Genomic DNA, 22,963 nt, shown 5'->3' with positions numbered 1-22,963 from the left:
GTTTTTGTTAAAATTTTCTACCTATGTTGCAATGTTCTTGTACCTCATCGAGTCTTTGTATACAGTTTGTTCAATAAAAAACAAATAAAGTTGTGGAGTTACAATGTCTGGGATCATGAGCGCCCCCTGCCATGAGGCAAGAAAACTGCCTGCCTCACCTCTGATCGCTCAGCACACAAAACACGTTACACACACAGTTGGTGACGCAAAGCACTTTACATTATATACATAAGCTAAATTATGGAAAATCAGTTCATACATACATGTTCTCATAGAATGGCAGCCAGTGAAGTTAGTGAGAGGTTGATCAATCCCAGGTGAGGCTCAGCTCACTGCTGCCTCACCAGCTTCGCTTCCGAGCATTTGAATGGGAAAATGCAAAAATTCAGCGATTTTGAGGAAAAAAATAATCAGAATTGGTTACGCTAAATGAAAAATAGGTACTTTATAGTACAAACCACAGGGTGAAAATGGCAATACAAATTATTTTATATTATTTTTCTATGATGACAGGTTAGGCTCTCTCTCTGTATTTATTTATATATATATATATATATATAATTAAGACCACTGCACTGATATTTACTTCTGAACCCTTACTGAATTAAAACATTAACTTTTTTCTTTGCATTATTTGAGGTCTGAAAGCACTGCATCTTTTTCATTATTTTGACCATTTTTATTTTCAGCAAAATACTAAATTTGTGCTTGGAATTTTGTAGAGATGTACTCAGTAGTTCATAGAATAAAAAAAATAATGTTTAATTTACTCAAACATATAACTTTAAAAAGTAAAATCAGAGAAACAGATTTTTAAGTGGTCCGGATCTATCCATCTATCTATCCACCCAGACCGCAGGTCTCAACTGCAGTCCTGCAACTTTTAGATGTGCCTCTGCTGCACCACCTGAATAGAATAATTAGGTCATTAAGGCTCTGGACAACTGATCTACACAACGAGAAGGTCATTAAGACATTTCATTCCAGTGCTTTGTACCTGTGGCACATCTAAAAACTGCAGGACAGGGGCCCTTCAGGACTGGAGTTTGAGACCCCTGACACAGACAGACAGTCAGACAGACAGATATCCTATTATCACAGATCCTAAAGTTGCTGAATTCTCCAGGATCCCTGCCTGCACTGCCCTGTTCTGTTGGAACTCCTTCAACCGTCAAAACACAAATCCCACAAAACCAATGTTTATTCCTTTTTCCCAATGTGTTCCATGAAAGAGCAGTTACAGAAATCATAAATTTGTGATTTTCTTTTGGAAAATCAGTTACAGCATACAAGGCACAATATACTTCAAGTACTCAGAATTCCAATCACCATCCCAAATAAATATGCACATGGGTTTCTTTTAGTGAAGATACAATTATATACATCTTCTAAGTAGTCAATAAATTAACATAACATAAATAATTAACAAATAAAACAGAAAAATAGCTAAGCATCTTGCAAGATTCACAATTTTTAATTAAAGGACTAATCACCTTAGCAAATGATAAATTAGAAATAATTATTTAATGTTTCAACTTAACTTAAAATGAGCATGTTCTAAATAAAAACCTCACTAAAACTGAATTTGAAAATAAACAAACAATTTCAGCCTGAAAACCTTCTACTCCCACAAGTGCATTGATAATTTATTAGACCCCCTCACCCCAGACCCCTAGTACAAATAGACCCCATTCCTCTTAGCAGCTTAGAAAAATAGAGCTTTGGTGCCCTATTACAAGACAAAGAATACAAAAATATTAATCAGAAATAAACATACAGATTAAAGTGTATTCAATTCAACAAATAAAGCGATTTCATAATTTCTTTGGTTCAGTAAGGCAATAGCAGCTTTGTTTCAGTGGTCAACTGCTGAAAAACAATGTTTAATTTGGGATGGCGCACAGAGAGCAAACTGCTACAACTAAAGCTCACCTCCATCCAGGAGAAAGACAACTTCAAGACTCATATATAGAGATGATGTCTGTGCCGTTCTGATCTATGACTGATAGATAGATGAATCGCATCAAATTAAAATGGCACTCTGCATCAAGAATACAATCCAAAAATGAATTAAAAACCAAAATGGCAGTGAGTGCTACAAAGCTGCATCTGGTGCTGCTGGCAGGACGTTGCTCAGAAAGCTAACTCTGGGATTTTCACTATAAATGTCATGATTGCAACAACTAGTTCAAATTCTAAGTGTTTTACATTCGCTGTTAGTAACAAGAGAATAAAAAACAAAAGTAAAACCCTATGATCTGAATTTTTGATTAGATGCCTGACCAATGTAAGACTTCATATAATTAATATGATCCTAAGAACTTAGACCATGAATACTAGTATTGATATCTGTGAACAGTATCTGTAGTATATGGTTCAAAATGAAGACAAGCTCCAAAGCAGAAGCCACATTTTTTAGACTCCTGCTACAGTCTACTATTCTTCCCTAGCTGGAGCAATAAAAACTATTATCTGAATGTAAACATGACAGCTAATTTAGAGTTGTAGGTTTGGTGAAAATTATGATTACAAGGATTCTGTCCTTCCTTAAACAGGGTTCTATTATAAATATCTGAGTAAAACCAAATCAAAGTTCTCTGTGGGCCACACTTGTTAAAAATAAAAGGATGGTTAAACAGAATTCAGCTGTGTTTTCAAGAGATATATGAGGAAAGATACAAATAAGCTGAGTGTACATGAATCTTGAAGTATGCTGCTGTTGAGCTTGATTCATCTTCAGTTTCCAGCTCTTCTCCAGAGTAAACCTTGTGCATTTGAGCCTGACATGTTTTCCAGGGATTGGCTGAGCTGCCCTCCTGTCCAGGCTGAGACGAGTGGTCAGTGTGTGTGTTTCAGAGAGAGGTGTGTGTGGTAACAGTGCAATCATGGTGCTCAGTGCTCCTTCAACCTATGAAGATAAGAACATAATTTTGATACAGAGAGTAGGTGTGGTTACGTTTTACAGTCACAAGCAGTAAGCTGAACTTTGTCTTTCCTGAGCGAGTCAGAGCTAAGGTCTGATGCTTCCTGTACACACACACACACACATACACACACACAGTGTGAGCCAAAAGACATGACTCAAACCTCCACATTCATGTCTCTTATTATCACAGTGAATCCTGGGACTTCGCCTGGCAACCCCTCAGCCATTAGAATAAAAGTGTTGTACTGGGTGTGTCTGTGTGGGCACTATCAATTGTAGCAACATGCGCCACCTACACATTCAACATCCTCAGCTTTCTGATCCATATTACACTAACTCCGCCAGCAGCTAACAGCCTTCTGATCTTAGGCAGGAGTTTGTTCACTCAACCAAAGAAAATGGATCCACAGATCCAACCGTGTTACAACATAAGAATTGACATCATCTATATAGATCCATCTATCTATATATAGATCCATCGACACACAGACAGAGAGACAGACAGATCAAATTCATTATATAAATTTGATCTATATCAAATGAACTTATAATGTCATCAGACAGAAATAGTTTGTGGAATGGAAAGGAACTGAGCGAATGAAGACTCACTCTATAGCAGAGACAGGGTGGGACTTGGATGAGGACAGCTCCTTGGTCACCAGCCGTAATAAAAGCTTCAACACAAACAATAAAAACATTCTATAAGCATACAAAATATTTGTAACGAATTAAGGCCTGACACTATGGTTCACTTGGTAGCAGCAAAAAATTAAATAAAATATAAATAATATCAAAATCTGACATGACAGAAATGTGGTTATCCTTGCGCTCGTCTTCAGTGAAGCTGAAATAAATGTTTTGCTCTGTGTTGTTATGAAGTCTATTGAAGGTGGCTATTTGTACTGTACACTGTACAGAAGAAAAAGTGGAACCTAGCTAATGCATAACTTTTACTTTAGCACTAAAGCTAAACATATGTTTTTATTGTTGAGTAAGAGGGTGAGTTAAAAAAAATGTCAAAAAAAGCTTGGTGCATACTTCAATAGCTCTAACATTTTAGAGCTCAGGTGTTACTATTTATTCTAGCATTCTTTGCTGATAGGATCAAAACTGTGTTCCTAGCCTTCAACTAAAACATTTCACACTAGCAGTAAAAGAGGGCAGCTCCAACTCCATTTCCATGCATCAAGCAAGCTTAAAGGCCAAACATGGCCAAAGTGAGTAAAAAACCTTGAAAGTACAGAGACGAATCTTCTAACTTGCATATTCATGAGAGAGCATGTCCACTCATTGAGAATTCTGACAAGTTCTAACCCTAAAGTATGTCATAATATCTCCAAACAGTCACTGCTCTGCACTCACCAGCAAAGCAAGGAAGTCGGCAGTCATTAGCATGTAGAAGACCTGATTCCAGCCACCTGCAGACAACACGCCTGCCAGTAGGGGGCCTAGAGCTGCACCTATCACCACAAACACAAATAGAATTTTAGATTTGGGCTTAAAATTTACTAAAACTTTACATGTCAAGATGTGAGCATATTTTGGGATTTGACTACTTCAAATATACAATATTGTGCTGAACTTTCACTGTTTGCATAGCAACCAAGAGAAGCATGAGAAGCTGCACTTCCTGTAAGGTAGGTGAAGTTTACATCTATTATTCTGGTTTCTTCCTTCCTGATGGCAGTTTCAGTCAACAAGCAGCACAGCATGTTTCTATTTGCACTCTGTACAGGTGAAACTCTAACAGCATTAGTCTATCAGAGGCTAATCACTTTTCTGCAGGTCTCAGGGAGGTAAACATCTCATAATAGACTTCACTGTGACTGTTTTTTTAACTGATAAAATTAAAAGACAAACTACATCAATAAAGTATATATTCTATTCTACATACAACCACTAAGCCCTGACAGCAGGAACCTGTTCAGCCGTAAAATGTGCGGCACCATATTTACTCATACGTTGGCATGTATATAAATGAACATTGCGTCAAAGTTTGTGTAAATACACGCAGTTTGTTTTGTGTGTGGCAGCCACACACACTTTTTCTGTGGACAATAACTACAAAGCGTCAAAACTCACCCAAATACACCAAAATCTGACTACATTCAGTTATTTATACCATGAAGCATCAAAACAGATGTTTTTTCCTGATTTTAATATTTTATTGTTTAAACATTAACGTTTAAACATTTAATGAAACTGAACTGCATTTATCCTCCGACAATAACCTAACAGGCAAATAAAGAAAATAAAATGAAAATGATGTGAAAACCTCACTCAAATTTAAATAGTACTTTTCCTCAGTTTTTGTCTCATAAAGATGTAACGCATTGGTCTCTGTGCCAAAGTGCATGGAATGAAATGCATTTATGGGGTAATTTCATTCTCACTAAAAAAGAAAACAGGGTTGGATCAGCAGATTAACTCCAAACAGGTTTGATTATTTTTATGATTAAAGTGTGTTTGCAATCACATGTATATAAGTAGCTGCACAAAGGAGAGCGTAATTGTGGAACGCTTTGGCTCTGATGGAGAACATCACCAATGGAGGGAGCGAATGATCATATTGATCTTCTGGGAAATGTTGATGCTGGTTTATTGCTCAGACTGATCATCCTGGAGCTCTGAGCAAAACTTTAAGAAGGAGCCATGCTGTACCAGTACCGTTGCAACTGCAGTCATCCTTCAGTCGAGGCACCCGCTTTGTAAATACTCCTTTATGGACAGAAAGCATCTCTATTCTGTAAATGTACAACTTCTGCATATGAAGGACTCTCTGACACGCTGTGTCTTTAAATCCCAGCTGAACGCTCTGCTGTTCAAACAGGCATTTGGATGATCTCTTTATTTTCTTTTTTGTAATTTGGATTTTTTTTCTTTCAAATGTATAAATTTTATTTTTGTGAATGGACCTTGTGTGCTCGAAAAGCATATTTTAAATAAAATATATAGTTATTCTTATTAAAGATACTTATACTGCTACAAACAAGGATGTTGCCATGGTTATTGCTTGATATGGTGGCAGACATCTGGGTATTTATACAAATTTACATAATGTATTTAAGAGTGGCGACAGAGGGACCAGCAGCTGCGCTTTATTTCCTGCAAATTGGGATGTATAAACAAGATGTGCACAACTTTATACATCCGGATTTTTTTCTAAATTTGCCCATACGTAAAGTTTTAGTGTGAAAACTGCGCACTCTTTTATGCATGAGGCCCTTGGTGTTTCTGTGCTTGACTGATATGTGTCAGCTAGGAATAACAGGAGCACAATTACATTCAAACTCTTGATCAGTGATGTATTGCTAACTTAAGGGAGAGAATAAATAGTACTGACCTACAGATCCTGTCCCATCGATGATGGCTGTGACTGTGGACAAAGCCCTGGCATTGCCTTTCAGGCTTTTGTGTGTTCCCTGTTATCAAAAACACAAAAAGAGAGAATCACAGAGGAGCGGTGTACATGTGAAAGAAAAACTATTTAAAACATAAAATAGATATTAGTGTGAAATATCTACCAGATCTGCTGAAACAGCAGTTGTTATGAGAGCATATGGTCCGTTCACCAGACCTCCACATATGAGCAGCATTCCTGGGAAACACCAAATCAGTCAAACTTCTGTTCCTAAAGACTAGCTAAATGTCCACAGGCAGCATTTCCCATTAAACCATTTGCTCTGCATGCTGTCAGTCAGTCAGTCAATCAATAAAGTTTATTTATATAGCACATTTCAGCAACAAGGCACATCAAAGTGCTTTACACCATAAAAACAGAAAAATACAAAGTCATAAAACACACAGTCAACAAGTGAAACATTATATTTTGGTTAATGTTCCAGTGATTATGCTTCAAAAGCAACTCTAAACAGATAGGGGTTTTTTGTTGTTGTTTTTAACAGTTTTCTTAAGGTTTGTTCCAGATTTGCAGTTTGGTTCTAGTTCTGGAAATGCAGAGCAGACCAGAACCAGGAAACCAGAGAGGTCTGGAAGGTTGATACCCCAACTGTTCATATATAAAGCCCAATTTCACAAACAATGAGAATAATCAGTGACAAAAGTAAGCATAAGGAAACCAATGTGACATAATTAAAGTTCACATTCACAGCAAGTAACCCTAACTACTTCAGAACTGGGTTTATCATGTCATCTGGGAAATGAAGAAAGCAGACCAATTTATTTTACCCAAAGTACCTTGATTACATTGGACTAGAAGGATAAGAAATTCACTTTTGTGCACACTCCAGAAATATTTTTCTATTAAATCCAGTCCAGAAATTGGACTGGATTAGCATTTGATTGCTCCTCATGCTGTGTGATAATGTAACCCTGACAGAGGAAAGACAGGTTGTTGCTAGGCAGCCATTTCTAATACAGTTTCTTTTTTCTTTTCTTTTTCCACCCAGATAAAAAGGCTTTATTCTCCTCTCTGTGTTCTCTCTGTCTGAACACAAGCTCAGGCTCAGGGATCCTAAAATGTTGGACTTGACTGAATTGATGTCAGTACAGGAGAAGGCAGCGTGCTGAAGGTAACCCTAGCTCGGCTTTTGTCTTAAAGGTGGGGAGCTTTCTTCACCGTTTCCTGTACTTTCTACTCATTTACTGCATGACCTCTCAAGCTTTTCTTCCATCTATTTACAAAGACACTCATAAAATAAATACGACAAACATCTCTAAATGTTTTCCATCTGTTATTCCATCCATCTTGTAGACCTACTAGTCCTGTCCAGTCATCAATCTTCCCATCTATTCCAATATGAACATTTAAGTGTTTCATTCAAGTTCTATTTGATCATATTGGTGCAATACAGCTGTTGGAACAGATACATCTGCAATTTTTCTCACATTCCTAGCTTGTGAGGAAACAGGAAACAGGTTCCTAACCCTAACCCATTTCTTCTGAAGTTTGTGCATTGTTACATTTGCTGCAAACAAGACTTGAAGCTTTTAAGATTAGTGGCCTGCGGAGCTCTAAACTTCTGCTTTCCTAGACATTTTCTATGCAACTGTCAACAGAAAACAAATGCTTTACACAAAGAATTGTATCCAGTATTTTAAAAGTATGGATCTAGAAATTCCTGCCAGAAAAAAACAATCCTGTTGAAAGAAGACAGGAAAAAGACAGCAGCTTCTCACCTACAGTTGGTCCCAATCCCAGCTGGCTGATCATAGAGAAGCCATAGAGCTGCAGAGCAAAAAGCAAACAGAACCAGAAGAATAATGTGCATCGATATTCATAACTGATCCAAACTAATCAGAAGGACGTTTATATAACATACATTACAGGGATCTGTCATCAATCCTGTTCTGGACAATTAAATACTGTGCTTATTTCCTAAGAACCAAAAAATGGTAAAGCTTACTGTAGGAGCAGCTAGAAGTAGCATAACTGCACATGTGCTGGCTCTCTTCCCCAATTTATCAGAGATCACTCCTGCCAAGATCCCACCTGTATGGCCATGGACACACACACGCACACACACACACAAACCACAAACCCACACACACACAAATAAACCGAAGCTAATTTTCAATTTGCACAAAAAAAGCAATGAGGAAAAAAAGCCTCAGATTCCATCAGCAATTGGAAAAAAAAATAACTAATCGTAATGAAAAACATAAAACAAATACTTTTATACTTTTAATGGTTGGAAAATGTTTTTAAATAAATAAATTAAAAAATCAAAAAAATCACTGACCCACAATTCCTCCAACATCAAACAAGGTGGAGAGATCTCCAGCTTTCTTTGCATCCAAGTGAGCTGAAGAAGAAATAAGGACCAACAGTTCTATCACATTCCTCTCGCCTGAATAAAGGGTTTTCAGCACAATTCAGTTAATTTATAATGTGCAGATTCAAAACTACATGTCTGAAGGCATTTTACTTAATCTTGAGGTTATTCAATAACAGACTTTTTTTTTCACAGAGCATACAACGCGCCTGAGGAGGGAACCATTCACTGAAATCTGTCTGGTCAAACTGTTTCCAGAGATGCGGTTCTTCAAAGTCATTTTAAACACATGGAACATGATGTGTATGCTCCCTGTGCATACGTTTGCTCATTTCAAGCAAACTGAAATGAGGCAAAATTTTAAGGAGGAAATTGCTGAACAAGGCTGGCAGGTTGTTTACCCACCTGCTTTGGTGATGTAGAGGGGCAGCCAGAAAAGAAAGGTATAACTGACCAGCTTGGCAAAGAGCAGGCAGAGAGAAAACTCCACCACTCCCTGCAGGAACAAAGAGCATGTGACAACTGATTGATGTGACAGCAAACCCAGCAGAGAAGCAGTGTCAGTAAACTGACAGGTATTCGCAGCGCTCCCATGAAGCTGATGGCAGAAGGCTCTGACTCGCTCTTCACCACCACGACCGGCTGGGCAGGGACACACACAGCGTCCCGGGGCAGCAGCAGCTCCGTGTCGTAGTTCTGCACCAGGACGGAAAAAGGAACAGGAAGGCCACAGATCAGCTGCAACTCAATGGAACCGGCTGACACCAACACCAGCTCAACAGCTAACAGCCTCAGAAAAAAGCTCAGTATTCGAACCTCAGTCACTTCAAGATGCTCAAGAGGTAGAAAAATGAAATTATGTTGCTTGAAAAATGTTATCATTTTAAAGCAACCAAATTATTGTAAAAATATCTGTGATTAAACTTAAAAAAGATCATTAAAAAAAATGTATGGAAAAAAATATCAATAAGTCCCACGCAACTTTTGATCTTCTGATTTTGGAGAACATTCAGTGAAAACTCAACAAATAGAAAGCCTAATTTAACAAGAAGCAGGAGACAGTAAGACAGTGACAGAAAAGAGAAAATCCTCACCAGATTTCAGTTCAAGCTGGTTTGTCAGAATACAGAAAAAGTAAATCTTCTAGTCCTCATCAATAAATATACAATCAATATTTCCCGATTATATCTATTTCACTACTTGAAAAATGACCGGATCCCATTTAACAGCTCAACATGGTAACACTTTATATGAAGGGGTGTTCTTAAGACTGACATGACATGAACACATATGGAGCAATGGCCAGTACACGGCAAGACTTGATAAGGCGCTATACAAGTACAAAGCCATTTACCATAACACCTGTCATAAACATGAAGGACTCTTCATGAACATTTATGACTGTTGTAATGAAGGGTCAGTCGGTAAATAATGACACTTCAATACAAAGTTGCATTAAAATAATAAAATTATATTTTGATAAAAAGTTGCATTAAAACTTGCATTAAAAGTCCATTCACAGAGTCAACTTTGCATTGAAAGTGTCATTATTTACCAATTGACCCTTCATGACAAAAGTGATAAACATTCATCAAGACTCCTTCGTGTACATGACAGGTGTTATGTCACATTTATGACAGTGTCATGTCAGCCTTCAAATAAAGTGTTATCCTAAACACTATAGCTACAGGAATACTAACTGTCAAAAGACTAACAATCTATGACTTAGTTTAATAAACTGATTCAAAAGTCTTATCTCTCAAAAGAAAATGGCTGTAAAAGTTAGGTCTGCAAAGATTTTTTTTAGGTCATAACAGACACATATAAAAAATGCATTACAGCATTACACTTTATAATAGCTGTGCAGAGGCACATGTGATCAAATTGAAATCAAAACTAAATCAAAGTAATAGGAAATGTGAATGGGTGAAATCCTGCCTAAGGGCTTTCCAGACACCTCAGAGCTGAGTCTAAATGTTGATGCTCTGGAACAACAAATCCCTCATTTAGCAAAACTGTACAGCCAAATTATTAAGCTCCAACATCCTGAATTAGTATTCAAATTTAATGCGATTGAATGTGTTGTTGTTCACAAAGACTTAAACATTTAGATCCAGCCTAAAACATAATTACCAGTGAAGCTGGAGATCACTGACAGAACTGACCTTCCTATTTTGAAGACATTCCTTAAAAAAGCTGTAGGCCTAAAACACAATATAGAGGAAACATTGTGTTCAATTCAAAAATACTTTGATAAAAAAAAAAAAAAGTAACTTATTAAGTTTGTTCAAAGAGTAGTAGTGATGTTGAAGGATTATGATTTAGTAGTCACTGAATCGTAGCTTCTTATTTTTTCTAGCATTGTGGGACTAAGAGCCATTTTATCATTTATTGATCATTGATCATTCATTATCATCGATTTTATCTTATATACAGCAGCTCAAAATTTATTTGTCATATTTCACTATATATGAAATATGGCAAATTATAAAGTCCTGGAGTTCTGAGTGGGTGGTTTTAAAACTGTAAGAAAAAAGGCTTCTTGAGAGAAAATAGCCAGACATATAATTGCAGCTGACCTCTCCATCCCTTCAGGTCTGTTACATCCTCTCTGCAAGATAAGGCTTTAGATGGACTTTTGTGTTTAAAAAATGGTCAAATATATAACTAGGTCCATGTCTGGAGTTCTCAGAGTAATACCAGAGTAATACCTGCTTTTTGTTATCCTTGTATTGCAAATATACTTTTGGATGTCCATTTGCTCCATTCCAACTTTTGGCTGAAACCTAAATAAAGACAGATTTACTACATAAAACAGGTAAACACACACAGGACGGATAAAACAAATGTCCTTTACTCACGCTGTTGCCAGGAGACGGTTTCTGAGTATATATGCCTTTTAAGTCATTCGGATCTGCGGAGGAGAAAACCGGTTAGTTGAATTTGGCAAAACTGTGGAGTGAGAAAATCCATCAGCCTTATTCATGCTTTTATTTTTAAATGATTGCTCCGTCAGCAAGTCTGGAAGGTAAAGTCTCTGACACAAGCATAGCAGGATGGAGTCAAACAGTAAAATCTCTGACTGAAGAAGTTATTTTGTGAAAACAGTGCATCCTCTAACAACCTTTTTGTTTATTCCCCTGCACTTATAATATCAGAAATTATTATTTAGTATTATCATTATTATTGATGTGAAGATGTTCACTTTAAAAGAAAAACTAAGGCGGACATTTTGAACCCTGTTAAAACTCTGATATGTTTTCACAAATCGGTGTTATGCCCTTTACATAATTATGATTTTAATGACTTTTAGACTTACGTTCAATAAGGAAAAGGAAACAAATGACTCCCATGGCTGCGATGATGAGGCCTGGTACAATGAAGGAAAGGCCCCAGTTAGAGGAGACCCAGTACCCAGCGATCAGAGAACCCAGGATGTTTCCCACTGAGGTGTGGGAGTTCCAAAGTCCCATGATGAGCCCACGCCTGCCAACACCACAAGATTTCATCACTAAGCCCATCAGGTCTCAGCCTACATGAGCTCCATTCATCTTTACATAAAAGCTGTTAACTATTCTATCTTACCTTCCTTTTCCAAACCAGTTGCCAATGCAGGTCACGACACTGGGCCAACCAGTAGTTTGAACCAAACCATTGGCCACCTAGAAAAACAAAAATAGAGCCACATCTACTTCCTGTACACATATCAACTAACGATACATAAGCAGAAGTAAATGCTCCAGCCCTCCAGACAGCCTGTGTGCAGTTGCACTGAAAAAAAGAGAATGCAGCTCCAACTTTAAGAAACTGAGATAACTTGTTACGTGTAATCAAATTAAGTTTGTCAGACTTAATTTATGTACGTTTGTCTAACATCGTAAATTAATAAACTTCACATATTGGATAAATTTTATCCAATAGTTGGATCACTGATTTTCTTTTTTCAGTACAGCTGCCCTGACTGAGAAGTTCCAATTAGCCTGGTTAAATCGGGTGTTGTGTGCATCTCACCTGAACAAATATATAGAAGCCGAGACTGTGAATGTTGTAAATGTAACCAAGTCCAAACAGGCAGGTGAAAAGCCCACTGCTCAGCATTCCCACTGTGAGATACAGCCGGATAGGTAGGCGCTCCCCAATGATGCCGCTGCACAGGGGGAACAGCAGCAACATGCTAACTCACATTCATCTATGATGTAAAAGCTTGATTCATAACTTTCATAGAGGATCCTGATTCTGTCAAATTTCTTTTGCTTATGTTAAAGTTTATTGAAGTAAAACAGAACAAACAGAACATGTTACATCCTTGTATCTGTTGATAATTTTGTGCTTTTGCTCTAAGATAATTCAGGAACTGTGAAGGGATCAAATACTTGATTCCCTCATTGTAACTCTAGTATGAAATGATCTAGTATCTAGTAAACACCAAACTAGTATTAATAGTTTAGTGTTTATGTGATACTGAAACCTTTTTCTCACCATTCAATATCTACTTAGTTTTATGCTAGCTTTATACTTTATGCTAGTCTGATCATATTGATGTCTCACCTGAGGTACATCCCAATGGCATACGCACAGAGAAAAGAGTAGTCCATGGCTCCTAGCAGCTGCTTGTAGTTGCTTTTATCTAAAATTCAAATATTAATTACTAAACAAAGATTATGCAGCTCGCAGTTTATTACTGTTTAACTGATAAGGGTTCTTTCCAACTTGATTGCCCTGCTTATGCTTTTCTGTTTAGTTTGAGGCAACAACTTTTGGAAATAAAGCCAAAAGCACTAAATCCACAAAAGCTCTCAAGTACTATATACAATTCTTTATTTATACTGGAAAAATCTTGAGTCTCATGGTCTCATTTACAAAAGAGACCTGTTACATACATCACAAAAAATATACTGACAGCTCATTGTTGCTTTTATGGATTGTTTGAGTTCAATTATACAGTAACTGATCTTTTTACAGTGTGCTTTCAGTAAGATAACCTGCATTTCAAAGTGTAGTGTGATCCATCAAAAGCATAACCTGGATTTTTTTCAGTTTAATAAATTCCCAAATGGGTTTATTGGACAGCTAAAGAATGACCGACATACAAGTTGATCAAGCGAACATCTCCCTCTCCTGACAAACCTTCTGGATATCTCAGCAATTTTTTCATATCCCAGACAATCTAACTGTATGTCACAACTGTAAGAATTCCTGTTTACGTCAGACCAACAAAACATATCACAAATACTTCTAAAACAGAATATGTCCATCTTTGAACAAAGAAATTATTTTGCAAGAAAGAATAAAAAACAGTTTTTCTCTAATGAACTATTTCAGTGACATTGCCTCTGTGAAAAGGAGTTTATTCTGACTAGCCTCACTGTTTAAATAGAAGTGGAAAAATGTCCAACATATAAAACCTAAAAAATAATCTAGCGTGCACTGATTGCAGTTTTCTGACCAATCACTGATGACCTATCTTTAAAAAGCCTCATGGGGCCTCATGTATAAAAGAGTGCAGTTTTCAAACTAATACTTGGCATGTGGACAAATTTAGAAAAGTGTGGCGCACAAAAAAAGTTTGGCTGTATAAAGCCGTACATACCTGTGCACCTTTCCTTTATAAATTCTATTTTGCAGGAAATGGAGCGCAGCTGCTGATCTGCCCCCGTCACCACCCATAAATATAATATATAAATTAGTATAAATACCCAAATCTGCCACAACGTCAAGCAATAAAGATGGCAATGTCCTTGTTTGTAGCAGTATAAGTATTAATAATAATAACAACAATAAAAATAATATATTTTATTTAAAAGTAGAGGATCAATATGATCTCTGAATACACATTCCCTCTGAATTTTTCCTTTGGTGGTGTTCATCAGAGCCAAAGCCCTCCTCAGTTAGCATCTCATCTTTGTGCAGCTATTTATATACGTGTGATTATATACACCTTAAAAATGATCAATCAACAATCTGCTGATTCAACCCTGTTTACCCCATGTAGATGCAATTCGTGCATTTCAGCACAGAGACCAATGCATTGCATCTTTATTAGACAAAAACTGAGGAAAAGTACTATTTACATTGGAGCGAGGTTTTCACATGCTTTTATTTTTATTTTCTTTATTTTTGTGTGTTATACTATTTTCTGAAGACAAATGCGGTTCAGTTTCATTGTTTACGTATAAACAATAAAATATTAAAATTATGAAAAAACATCTGGTTTGATGTTTTCTGTTCTTAATAAAACTTAATGTCGTCAGATGTCGGTGTATTTAGGTGAGTTTTGACACTTTGTAGTTTGATATTGTTCACTGAAAAAGTTTGCATGGCTGTCGCACATTTTCACAAAAAGGTCAAAAGTTTACGTAGATTTACGCACTTTCATTATCACATTATTTTTATACATGCCAACTTGTGCATAAAATAGGTCACCGCATATTTTTTGCGCATACGCACGTTTTGTACATGAGGTCCCAGGTGTTTTGGATTTTGGCTGATACATTCTCTGAAATGTTGCTAAATATAGCAAGAAAGTTGCTGAGTTGGCAACAGTTGGGTGAATATTGTTAACTGCCAGCATACAGACATGACCTGGTGAGTGAAGAGGATATTTGATTTTTAGACATTTGCTGTGGTAGAAAAGATCAACTTCACATGCAAGTATTGGCTGATCTCCCAAAATAAAGGAAATCTTGACCAATTTATTGATGCACCCCTAAAATAATCACAATAGAGTGGAACAGATAAATACCAAAAGGTTTCCAGCTGCACTCCATCTCAGTGTGGAGAGAAGGGAAAGAGGCTTCCTGGCCTCCACTGCCGGCCACAGCGCCGCCGGCGGCAGCCAGCTCACTGGCTGCTGAGCAGTTCTTATGTAGCTCGCTCTGGCAAAAATAAAGAAAATACCATCAAGAACTGTTCAATCTCAATCTCATATAGACATGGCATTTATTTCCCTAAGGATGTTTTCTATGTCTAAAGAGCAGCTTCAGATTTTGTATCAGGTCTTGATGTTAGTCTTTTGCTTTAATCAGAGAAATAAAATAAAAAACTTTAAGCTGAAACAGGCTGTTCAAGACTATTGGGATCAACAAGTCAAAACCTGTACAGAAATCTGGTTGTCAGCCAGATTTCAGATAAATATGACTCCCTAATGGCAACATCAAAATAGCTTCTATCATGGCAGGATTGTTGAGCAGAACAAGCCAGGCCTCTCAGAAGAAGCCATCACTGTCAGAAACCTGGATATGTTTCATGATGGGAACACTGTTCCTGATCACAGCATGATGTTGTTCCCATCATGCTAAGCCAATGTCTACAGGCTGGTCAATCAATCAGTCAAGCAACTGATTGATAGATTCCAGCATTATATCCCACTGGCAGGGTCTTCTGTTCATCCCAGTGGAGGAGGTAATGACCAGGTCCTTCAGCTGGACAGGCTGGAGTTAGTTTATCTTCAAAGGGAATAAAGTCCCTGTTTTAGACTCTGAAGAGGAGTGGATGGATGGCGAGTGAAGTTAAAAAAAAAAACAAAAAAAAAAACAGATTATGCAGCAACGTTCCCATCAACCTGCTGGAAAAACTCACACCAAGCATATCTAAAACTTCAGAGATCACCAACAGGAGCGATCAACACTGTGCTACTTTTGACACTTCTGGTTCTGTTTTGGGTTTTGCTTGGGCCATGTTCTTGAACTCTAGACAATGAGCAGCTTGTTTTTTAGATGTCATTTTCAAATAAACTCCTTTCCCTATTTGTTTTATCTATGTTTATTTGTTTTGTATTTAAAGCAAACAACCTTCTTACAATCCAGCAGTGTGAAATGTGAAAGCTAATTTCTTCCTAGCCGTCAGGCTTTGATGTGTAGATTACATTAGAAGTTCACACACAAATGTTACCTTTACAATACTGATGGGTTTCCTGGAAAGGTGAAAGCTAGTGTAAAGCAAAAAGGTCAGCATGAAGGTCAGCGCTCGGTACCTGCAGGAGAAACACAGCATCATAGATCCACAACATTTCTTCTATTCATGCTAGCAACAGAAAGGAAATCCAAATCCCAACACAGAAACCTGGACTGTGGGAAAAGGATCCGACTTTCCAACATCTGTAACTGGCTGGTCGAATGCATGTAACTAAAGCGGTTTGTTTTTCAACAATAATCTACTAGGCTCACCCATCCAAATGATCAGAATCAGATGTTCCAATCACTTCCATGGCCACAGGTGTATAATATGAAGAACCTAGGCAAGCAGACTGTTTTTACAAACATTTGTGAAAGAATGGCCCTCTATCAAGAGGTCAGTGAATTCCAGTGTGGAACTGTGACTGGATGGCACCAGTACAACAAATCCAGTCGTGAAATTTCCTCTCTCTTAAATGTTCCACAGTCAACTGTATTATAAGAAAATGGAAGTGTTTGGGAATGACAGCAACTCAGCCACAAAGTAGTAGGACACATAAACTGACGGAGATGCTGAAGAGCATAAAGCCAAGAGGTTGGCAACGTTCTGCAGAGTCAATCACTACAGACCTCCAAACTTCACGTGGCCTTTAGATTAGCTCAAGAACAGTGTGCAGAGAGCTTCATGGAATGGGTTTCCATGGTGAAGCAGCTGCATCCAGGCCGTACATCACCTAGTGCAATACAAAGCCTTGGATGCAGTCGTGTACAGCACACCACCACTGGACTCTAGAGCAGTGGAGATGCGTTCTCTGGACTGATGAATCGAGCTTCTCCATCTGGCAATCTGATGGCCAAGTCTGGGTTTGGCAGTTGCCAGGAGAACGGTACTTGTCTGACTGCATTGTGCCAAATGTAAAGTTTGGTGGAAGGTTGTTTTTCTGGGCCTGGCCCCTTTGTGCCAATGAAAGAAACTCTGAATGCTTCAGCATGCCAAGACATTTTGGACAATTCCATGCTCCCAACTTTGAGGGAACTCTTTGGAGTGTGTTTGGAGCATGAATGCACTCCTAAACCTTGTGGACCAGGGGTCTCAAACTCCAGGCCTCGAGGGCCGCAGCCCTGCAGTTTTAAGATGTGCCACAGGTACAAAACACTGGAATGAAATGGCTTAATTACCTCCACCTTTTGTAGACCAGTTCTCCAGAGCCTTAATTATGCTATCCAGGTGTGGTGCAGCAGAGGCACATCTAAAATGCGTGTGCATGCATGTATAGCCTTGTGAAGGATGAGCGACCAGTAGAGGGTGAACCCTACCTCTGGTCAATGAATGCTGGTCAAACCACCTGCAAAAAAAGCTAATAGAGGGGATGCAGGGACAAAGGAGTAGATAAATAGATGGATGGAGCCATACCATTGTTCCCTGTTGAAGGACACCAGCAGATGGATCCCTGGAGGAACAGGAGCCATGATGTGAAAAAAAGTGTGAGTTTTAGGGTAGAATTTGGTGAAATAAGTTTAGCATTCCAAGCTGCCTCAAACTCATCAAGATGGAGTTAGTCATCTTCCTCTTCACAGTAGACCAGCAGGGACATGGACGCCTGAAGGACACATGACTGACACCTGCAAGTGGAGGTGGGGGAGGCAGAAGAGTGAATAGGTGGGAGAAATGACAGAATCATGAAAATAAAATGAAGAAAGGAAGGATCTTAAACAAGACAAACGTCTACAAATGTCTCCACGCTGGGCTAGGGTAAATATACTCTAAATAAAATAAACTGTAATTCTTAAATCAAAAGTAGATGACAGTATGATGCAAAACAGGTTTTATTCCTGATACAGGTTTACTCTTAATAATCAGCCTATTCCAAAATGTACCAACTTTTAGTTTATTATTGATGAATTTGAAACAAAAGTTGTTATTTTTCATCTGTTAGAGATATTTGCATTATACTGTGGACTGCTGCATTTTGAACTCTGGTTTCGTGGTGTTAATAGTCTCCTTTTTCCAGCCTCTATTCCATATGGATAAATTAACACAAACGTTTCAGAAGTCTCAGTTTACAGATGGAGTAAATATAGAGCTTTCAGCCAGTGTACTGCATCAGTGGTGAAAGCATCACGGTAAGGATCAGCTTTGCTGGCAGCGTTTCTGCTGTGCTAATTAAAATGTATAGAATAAAGACAGACTACTTAAAAAAAACAACTAAATTATAACATCAGAACTTTTGCAAATGTCTGGCGTAATGAACAAACAACTGAGCAAAATGAACCCACCCTTTCTTATATTCACCTGAGGAAACTCATTCAGAGTGCAGATCAAATACATTTTATGTTTTAATCTTGTCTTCGTGCTTCTCCTTTCTATTGCCCTGGGAAATTGTCCATTTAATCTCCAGAGTTCATCAAGGCTGGGCCAATTAGTTTTCTATTTCTCTACTACTGATATTCAGGAAATGACGAGGAAATGAGAGTAAATTCTCCGGAGTAATGAGTCATGGTTTAACTCTTGAAGTTCCGTGGTGACAGGCGCAAAGAAAGCAGGAGGTGTTCTGTGAGGTTTGAGTCAAAAAACTTGAAACCTTCATCTAGAAATACAATCTTCAAATACAAATGAACCGTATGTGCTCTTCAGCTTCTCTAGTTAACATCGTCGCTGCTCATCACGGATGTTCAGACGTGGCTGCTGTGTATTGAGCAGAAAGCCAAACGTTCCTGCATAACCCATCTTTAGAAACGCTCCGATCTAAAGATGGGTTACAGATAAAACTAGAGTGAGATATAGATTCAGGAACAACATCTCTGCGTTATGCTTTAACCGATTCTTGGAACAATGTTGGCTACCGTCGAGTTCTAGGTTCAAACAGCAGCTAGCTAAACCACATTAAAGCAGGACTAACCCCACCAGTGCTCAGGATCCTTCCCAGGACAGTTTTCACCCCAAACCACGTTAATTCTGCTCATCTTACCGTGTTCACCGCTGTCACGAACTTTGCTTATCTGTACGGAACACAAGAGCCGCCACTTCCTAGTTTGCTGAAAGCTGGCAACAGTCAACATCCAACCACACTCTTCCACAAAGAGACTCACTTAGCGACACACAGCGTGTATGGCAAGACATTTTAGGATGTAATGCTTAACCCTCTACGGCTACGCAATTGAAAAATACTCAGTGGTTGGCTGTCAGGGCCAGCAGGGCATACCTGTCTAGTCTACTGTTTTTTTCCGAGAAACTACCGTATTTTATCTCCCTCCCATATTAGCATTTTCCCGTAAATATCCCGTGTTGCGCGTGCTTGTTCAGCGCTCTTATCTAGACAACTATGGACACCGTGACGGCTCAAACAAAGTATTTCAGCGACGTTGTCTAACTTTATCGGCGCCTGCCACGGCAATGCAAGGCATTTCAATGCCTCCATGCAATCAACGCATAAAATGCACCTGGGTGATTCTCTGAATTCGGTACATTTTGGGGTCTCAGGATCCTTAAAAATATACCACTAAAAATGGTGTTTTTGAACACTGCATCTATTGAAGGACTCTTTGAGCCGCCAAGAAAATGTTTCCCTGCTTTATGCATGGAATTCCAAACAGAATTATGAATTTCTTTGTTACTTGCTGGTTGCTTTAAATTCAATCCCGTAAGGGTAGAATTTGATTCTTCTGAGTAGAAATCTATATTATAATTAAACAAATTCTTTCACGCTTTTCATAAATCGTGAAAATACTCTTTAAAATAAATACAAAATCAGGCTTTTTTATGCTTTTGACTAATTCTTGATCTATGGATAAAAATAATCAAATATAGACAAGAAACTTTCCTAACACTTAAATCTCTTTAGAGTGTGAGCGGGTAAAGACCTAATGATGTCATTTCCAGGGTGCTTAGGAAATTAGACTGAACCATTATTTATAACAAGGAGGGATTGGTATGTTGTTATTGTTGTGTTCCGGGGTTCCTTATTTTCCTTGAGAGTCTAGGTTCTGCTACTCACCATCTTGCCACCAGATAGCACCAAACTCACCTCTCTCTGGAGTGGTGGAGTCTCCCCACTGGAGTCGACCCGCTTCTCTGATTCCGTTTGGCCTGAACCTACCTGCTCTTCCCAAGTTCCACTGAAAACCACAACATCATCAAGGTATGTACAGGTGAATGCTGAGAGCCCACAGAGTACCTGATCCATTAGTCTTTGAAATGTTGTCTGGGCCCCATGCAGACCAAATGGCAGGACTGTGAACTCAAACAATCCCCAAGGGGTGCGAAATGCTGTCAGCTCCTGGGACTGTTTGGTGAGAGGCACCTGCCAGTAGCCTTTAGACAGATCAATAGTTGTTAAATACCTTGCTTTCCCCAGGTGTTCAATGAGGTCATCAGTACGTGGCATTTGGTAGGAGTCAAATTTTGATATGGAGTTGAAGGTACCTGAAGTCGATGCAAAATCTTATTTTGCCATCCTTTTTCGGAATTGCGTTGGTTTTCCTTCAAAATCGCTCACAAAATAAGACCAGGGGAGGGGAAGTCTTTAAATGGACATGTGTTAGCTTAATTTACAAAGCTAAAATGTTTGTTCACAGTTGTTCTTTGTTTGAGTAGTCTAGGGTTGTCACTTATTTTACTTGTTTTGAATTTCCAACAGTATACAATCCAATGACTTCATTATCACCACTGTGAATCACAACCTATAATGTAAAAGGAGTCCCATAATAAATGCTGCCAAATGTTAGGTAAATTGTATTATTGGTATTATCAAATATTTGTTGTTTTATGTAGCCTTATAGTTACACCTTTATAATGTTTTTACTTGTATGCTTTTACTTCATTTAATCTTTATACTAATAAAGAATGTTTCTGTGTGTTGAATTACTTTGATTCCTTCCTGCGGCCTTCCTGGGAGAGAGCAAGAAGGCCTCTCTGAAGAAAAGCAGTGACGACCAGGTCCAACAGGGTTTATCGCTCAGCAGAAACCAAGGCCTTCCTGACATCTTAGATAGCTATAAAACTGTCGCCATGAAGACGTACAACTTGCTCTGTTTTACCCTGTGACTGGAACAGAAGAATCTAGTGTGTAGATAACATGTGTCTAGATAGTGATTGTCATTAGCGCTGCAACTATGTGATGATTTGTTTTCCCCGCCCTTTGAGAGTTGCAGTGTCCTATGTGATAAGGATCCTAAATGCAATAAAAAGAGAGGAGCAGGCATATGTGATTCAGAGCGGTAGGAGATTGTAACTGAAAGCACGTCTGTCTGTTCTCCTCGCGAGTATACAGAATCCATCTCTCGTTTTTCTTGTGTTTAATTAATCTTGTCTTTAATAGGTGTTTGAACCTGACACCAAATTTCCCATGCAAAATGTCCCATATAAAATGCTGCCAAATGTCTCATTATAAATCCTCCTAAATGTCCCATTATAAATCCTCCCAAATGTCCTATAATATTTGCTCAATTTTAAGCTCCAGGCCTGGTTCTCTGTTGCTCCATCTGGTCAGGGGGAAAATGTATTGCTCCCGCTTTCAGTGCTTGATTTCGGGCTTATTTATTTAAATGTTGCTCACTTTGACCTCCAGGCCTGGTTCTAGTAGTGAATTTCTTTAAAATAAAGTATGGAGGCATCCAGGGGTCAAATTCAGGTCTCTAAGCCTCTTTCCAGGCACTATTTCCAGGATATTTATTAATTGTGTCTCCCTTTGACCTCCAGGCCTGGTTCTATGGATGAATTTCTTTAAAATAGCAAAGTATGGAGGCCTCCAAGGGTCAAATTCTATTCTGTAAGCCTCTTTCCAGGCACTATTTTCAGGGTATTTAATTTTATCTTCCGGCCTGGTTGTCTGTGGCTCCATCTAGTGGGGGAGAAAATGTATTGCTCCCGGCCGCCGTCAGTGCTTGATTTTGGGCTCATTTAATTAATTGCGGCTCCCTTTGACCTCCAGGCCTGCTTCTATGGGTGATGTTCTTCAAAATAACAAAGTCTGAAGGCCTCCAAGGGTCTAATTCGATTCTTTAAGCCTCTTAGCAGGCCCTATTTGTATGTATGTACTTTCTGACTTCCATAAAAATTTTTAAAAATGCATTTCCCCTGGGTAAGTTATATATTGCCAGAAAGCTTAGAGTCTGAGGAGTAGCCTGGTGTTGTTGTTTCCTTTCTGGGACGTTCACAGGCCAAATATGAAATCAAAAACCGTAATTCATAAAAACGGTCAAAAATGCACTTTTCCGGGGACCAGGACGTCCAAAACTAGGATCATTAAGCCCAAAATAATGCACTGATCATGCTCATATAACTCCCGTAGGCCTGGGTTAGGGTAGGGTTAGGGTTAGCAGAGGTGTTTGAATCCGCAGCACCTCACTGTCCCGGGACTCGAGCTCTGAGAAGTCCTGGTACTTTTTGGACTTCCATAAAAATCTTTAAA

General features: G+C 38.5%; 1 protein-coding gene across 4 annotated transcripts; it reads right to left on the bottom strand.

The window, feature by feature from the left end:
- Positions 1-1,183: 1,183 nt before the first annotated feature.
- slc37a1 (solute carrier family 37 member 1) lies at positions 1,184-19,933 on the bottom strand. 4 transcript variants are annotated; one of them, XM_044131907.1, is made up of 22 exons: positions 19,523-19,933; positions 18,089-18,176; positions 17,968-18,004; positions 16,552-16,633; positions 15,404-15,536; positions 13,210-13,288; positions 12,673-12,808; positions 12,247-12,323; positions 11,981-12,147; positions 11,523-11,575; positions 11,373-11,447; positions 10,827-10,865; positions 9,235-9,357; positions 9,067-9,157; positions 8,629-8,691; positions 8,293-8,378; positions 8,066-8,114; positions 6,451-6,524; positions 6,270-6,348; positions 4,289-4,386; positions 3,536-3,600; positions 1,184-2,908 (listed from the first exon to the last, which is right to left on the bottom strand). In XM_044131907.1, exons 4-22 carry the CDS (start codon positions 16,612-16,614, stop codon positions 2,893-2,895), a joined length of 1,566 nt encoding a protein of 521 aa, XP_043987842.1. In that variant the 5' UTR covers positions 16,615-16,633; positions 17,968-18,004; positions 18,089-18,176; positions 19,523-19,933; the 3' UTR covers positions 1,184-2,892. The 4 variants fall into 4 exon arrangements, with proteins under 4 accessions (XP_043987842.1, XP_043987839.1, XP_043987840.1 ...); XM_044131904.1 differs by having other exon boundaries at positions 17,968-18,176; XM_044131905.1 differs by lacking the exon at positions 19,523-19,933 and adding an exon at positions 18,847-19,506 and having other exon boundaries at positions 17,968-18,176.
- Positions 19,934-22,963: the final 3,030 nt, after the last annotated feature.

This window comes from Gambusia affinis, linkage group LG11 (genome assembly GCF_019740435.1).
Source record: "Gambusia affinis linkage group LG11, SWU_Gaff_1.0, whole genome shotgun sequence".
NCBI classification, from domain to species: domain Eukaryota; kingdom Metazoa; phylum Chordata; class Actinopteri; order Cyprinodontiformes; family Poeciliidae; genus Gambusia; species Gambusia affinis.
Note: the sequence above shows the minus strand (reverse complement) of the source record. Positions and strands in the feature narration are given on the sequence as shown.

What these genes read in the sequence shown, in the direction of transcription:
- slc37a1 (XM_044131904.1), bottom strand. Translation starts at nt 18,023, where the DNA reads ATGGCTCCTGTTCCTCCAGGGATCCATCTGCTGGTGTCCTTCAACAGG. An exon ending in GCCATTGGGATGTACCTCAG is followed by an intron (nt 12,809 to 13,209) that starts GTGAGACATCAA and finishes CCCCCTGTGCAG; the next exon opens with CGGCATCATTGGGGAGCGCC. An exon ending in AACTGGTTTGGAAAAGGAAG is followed by an intron (nt 12,148 to 12,246) that starts GTAAGATAGAAT and finishes TGGTGTTGGCAG; the next exon opens with GCGTGGGCTCATCATGGGAC.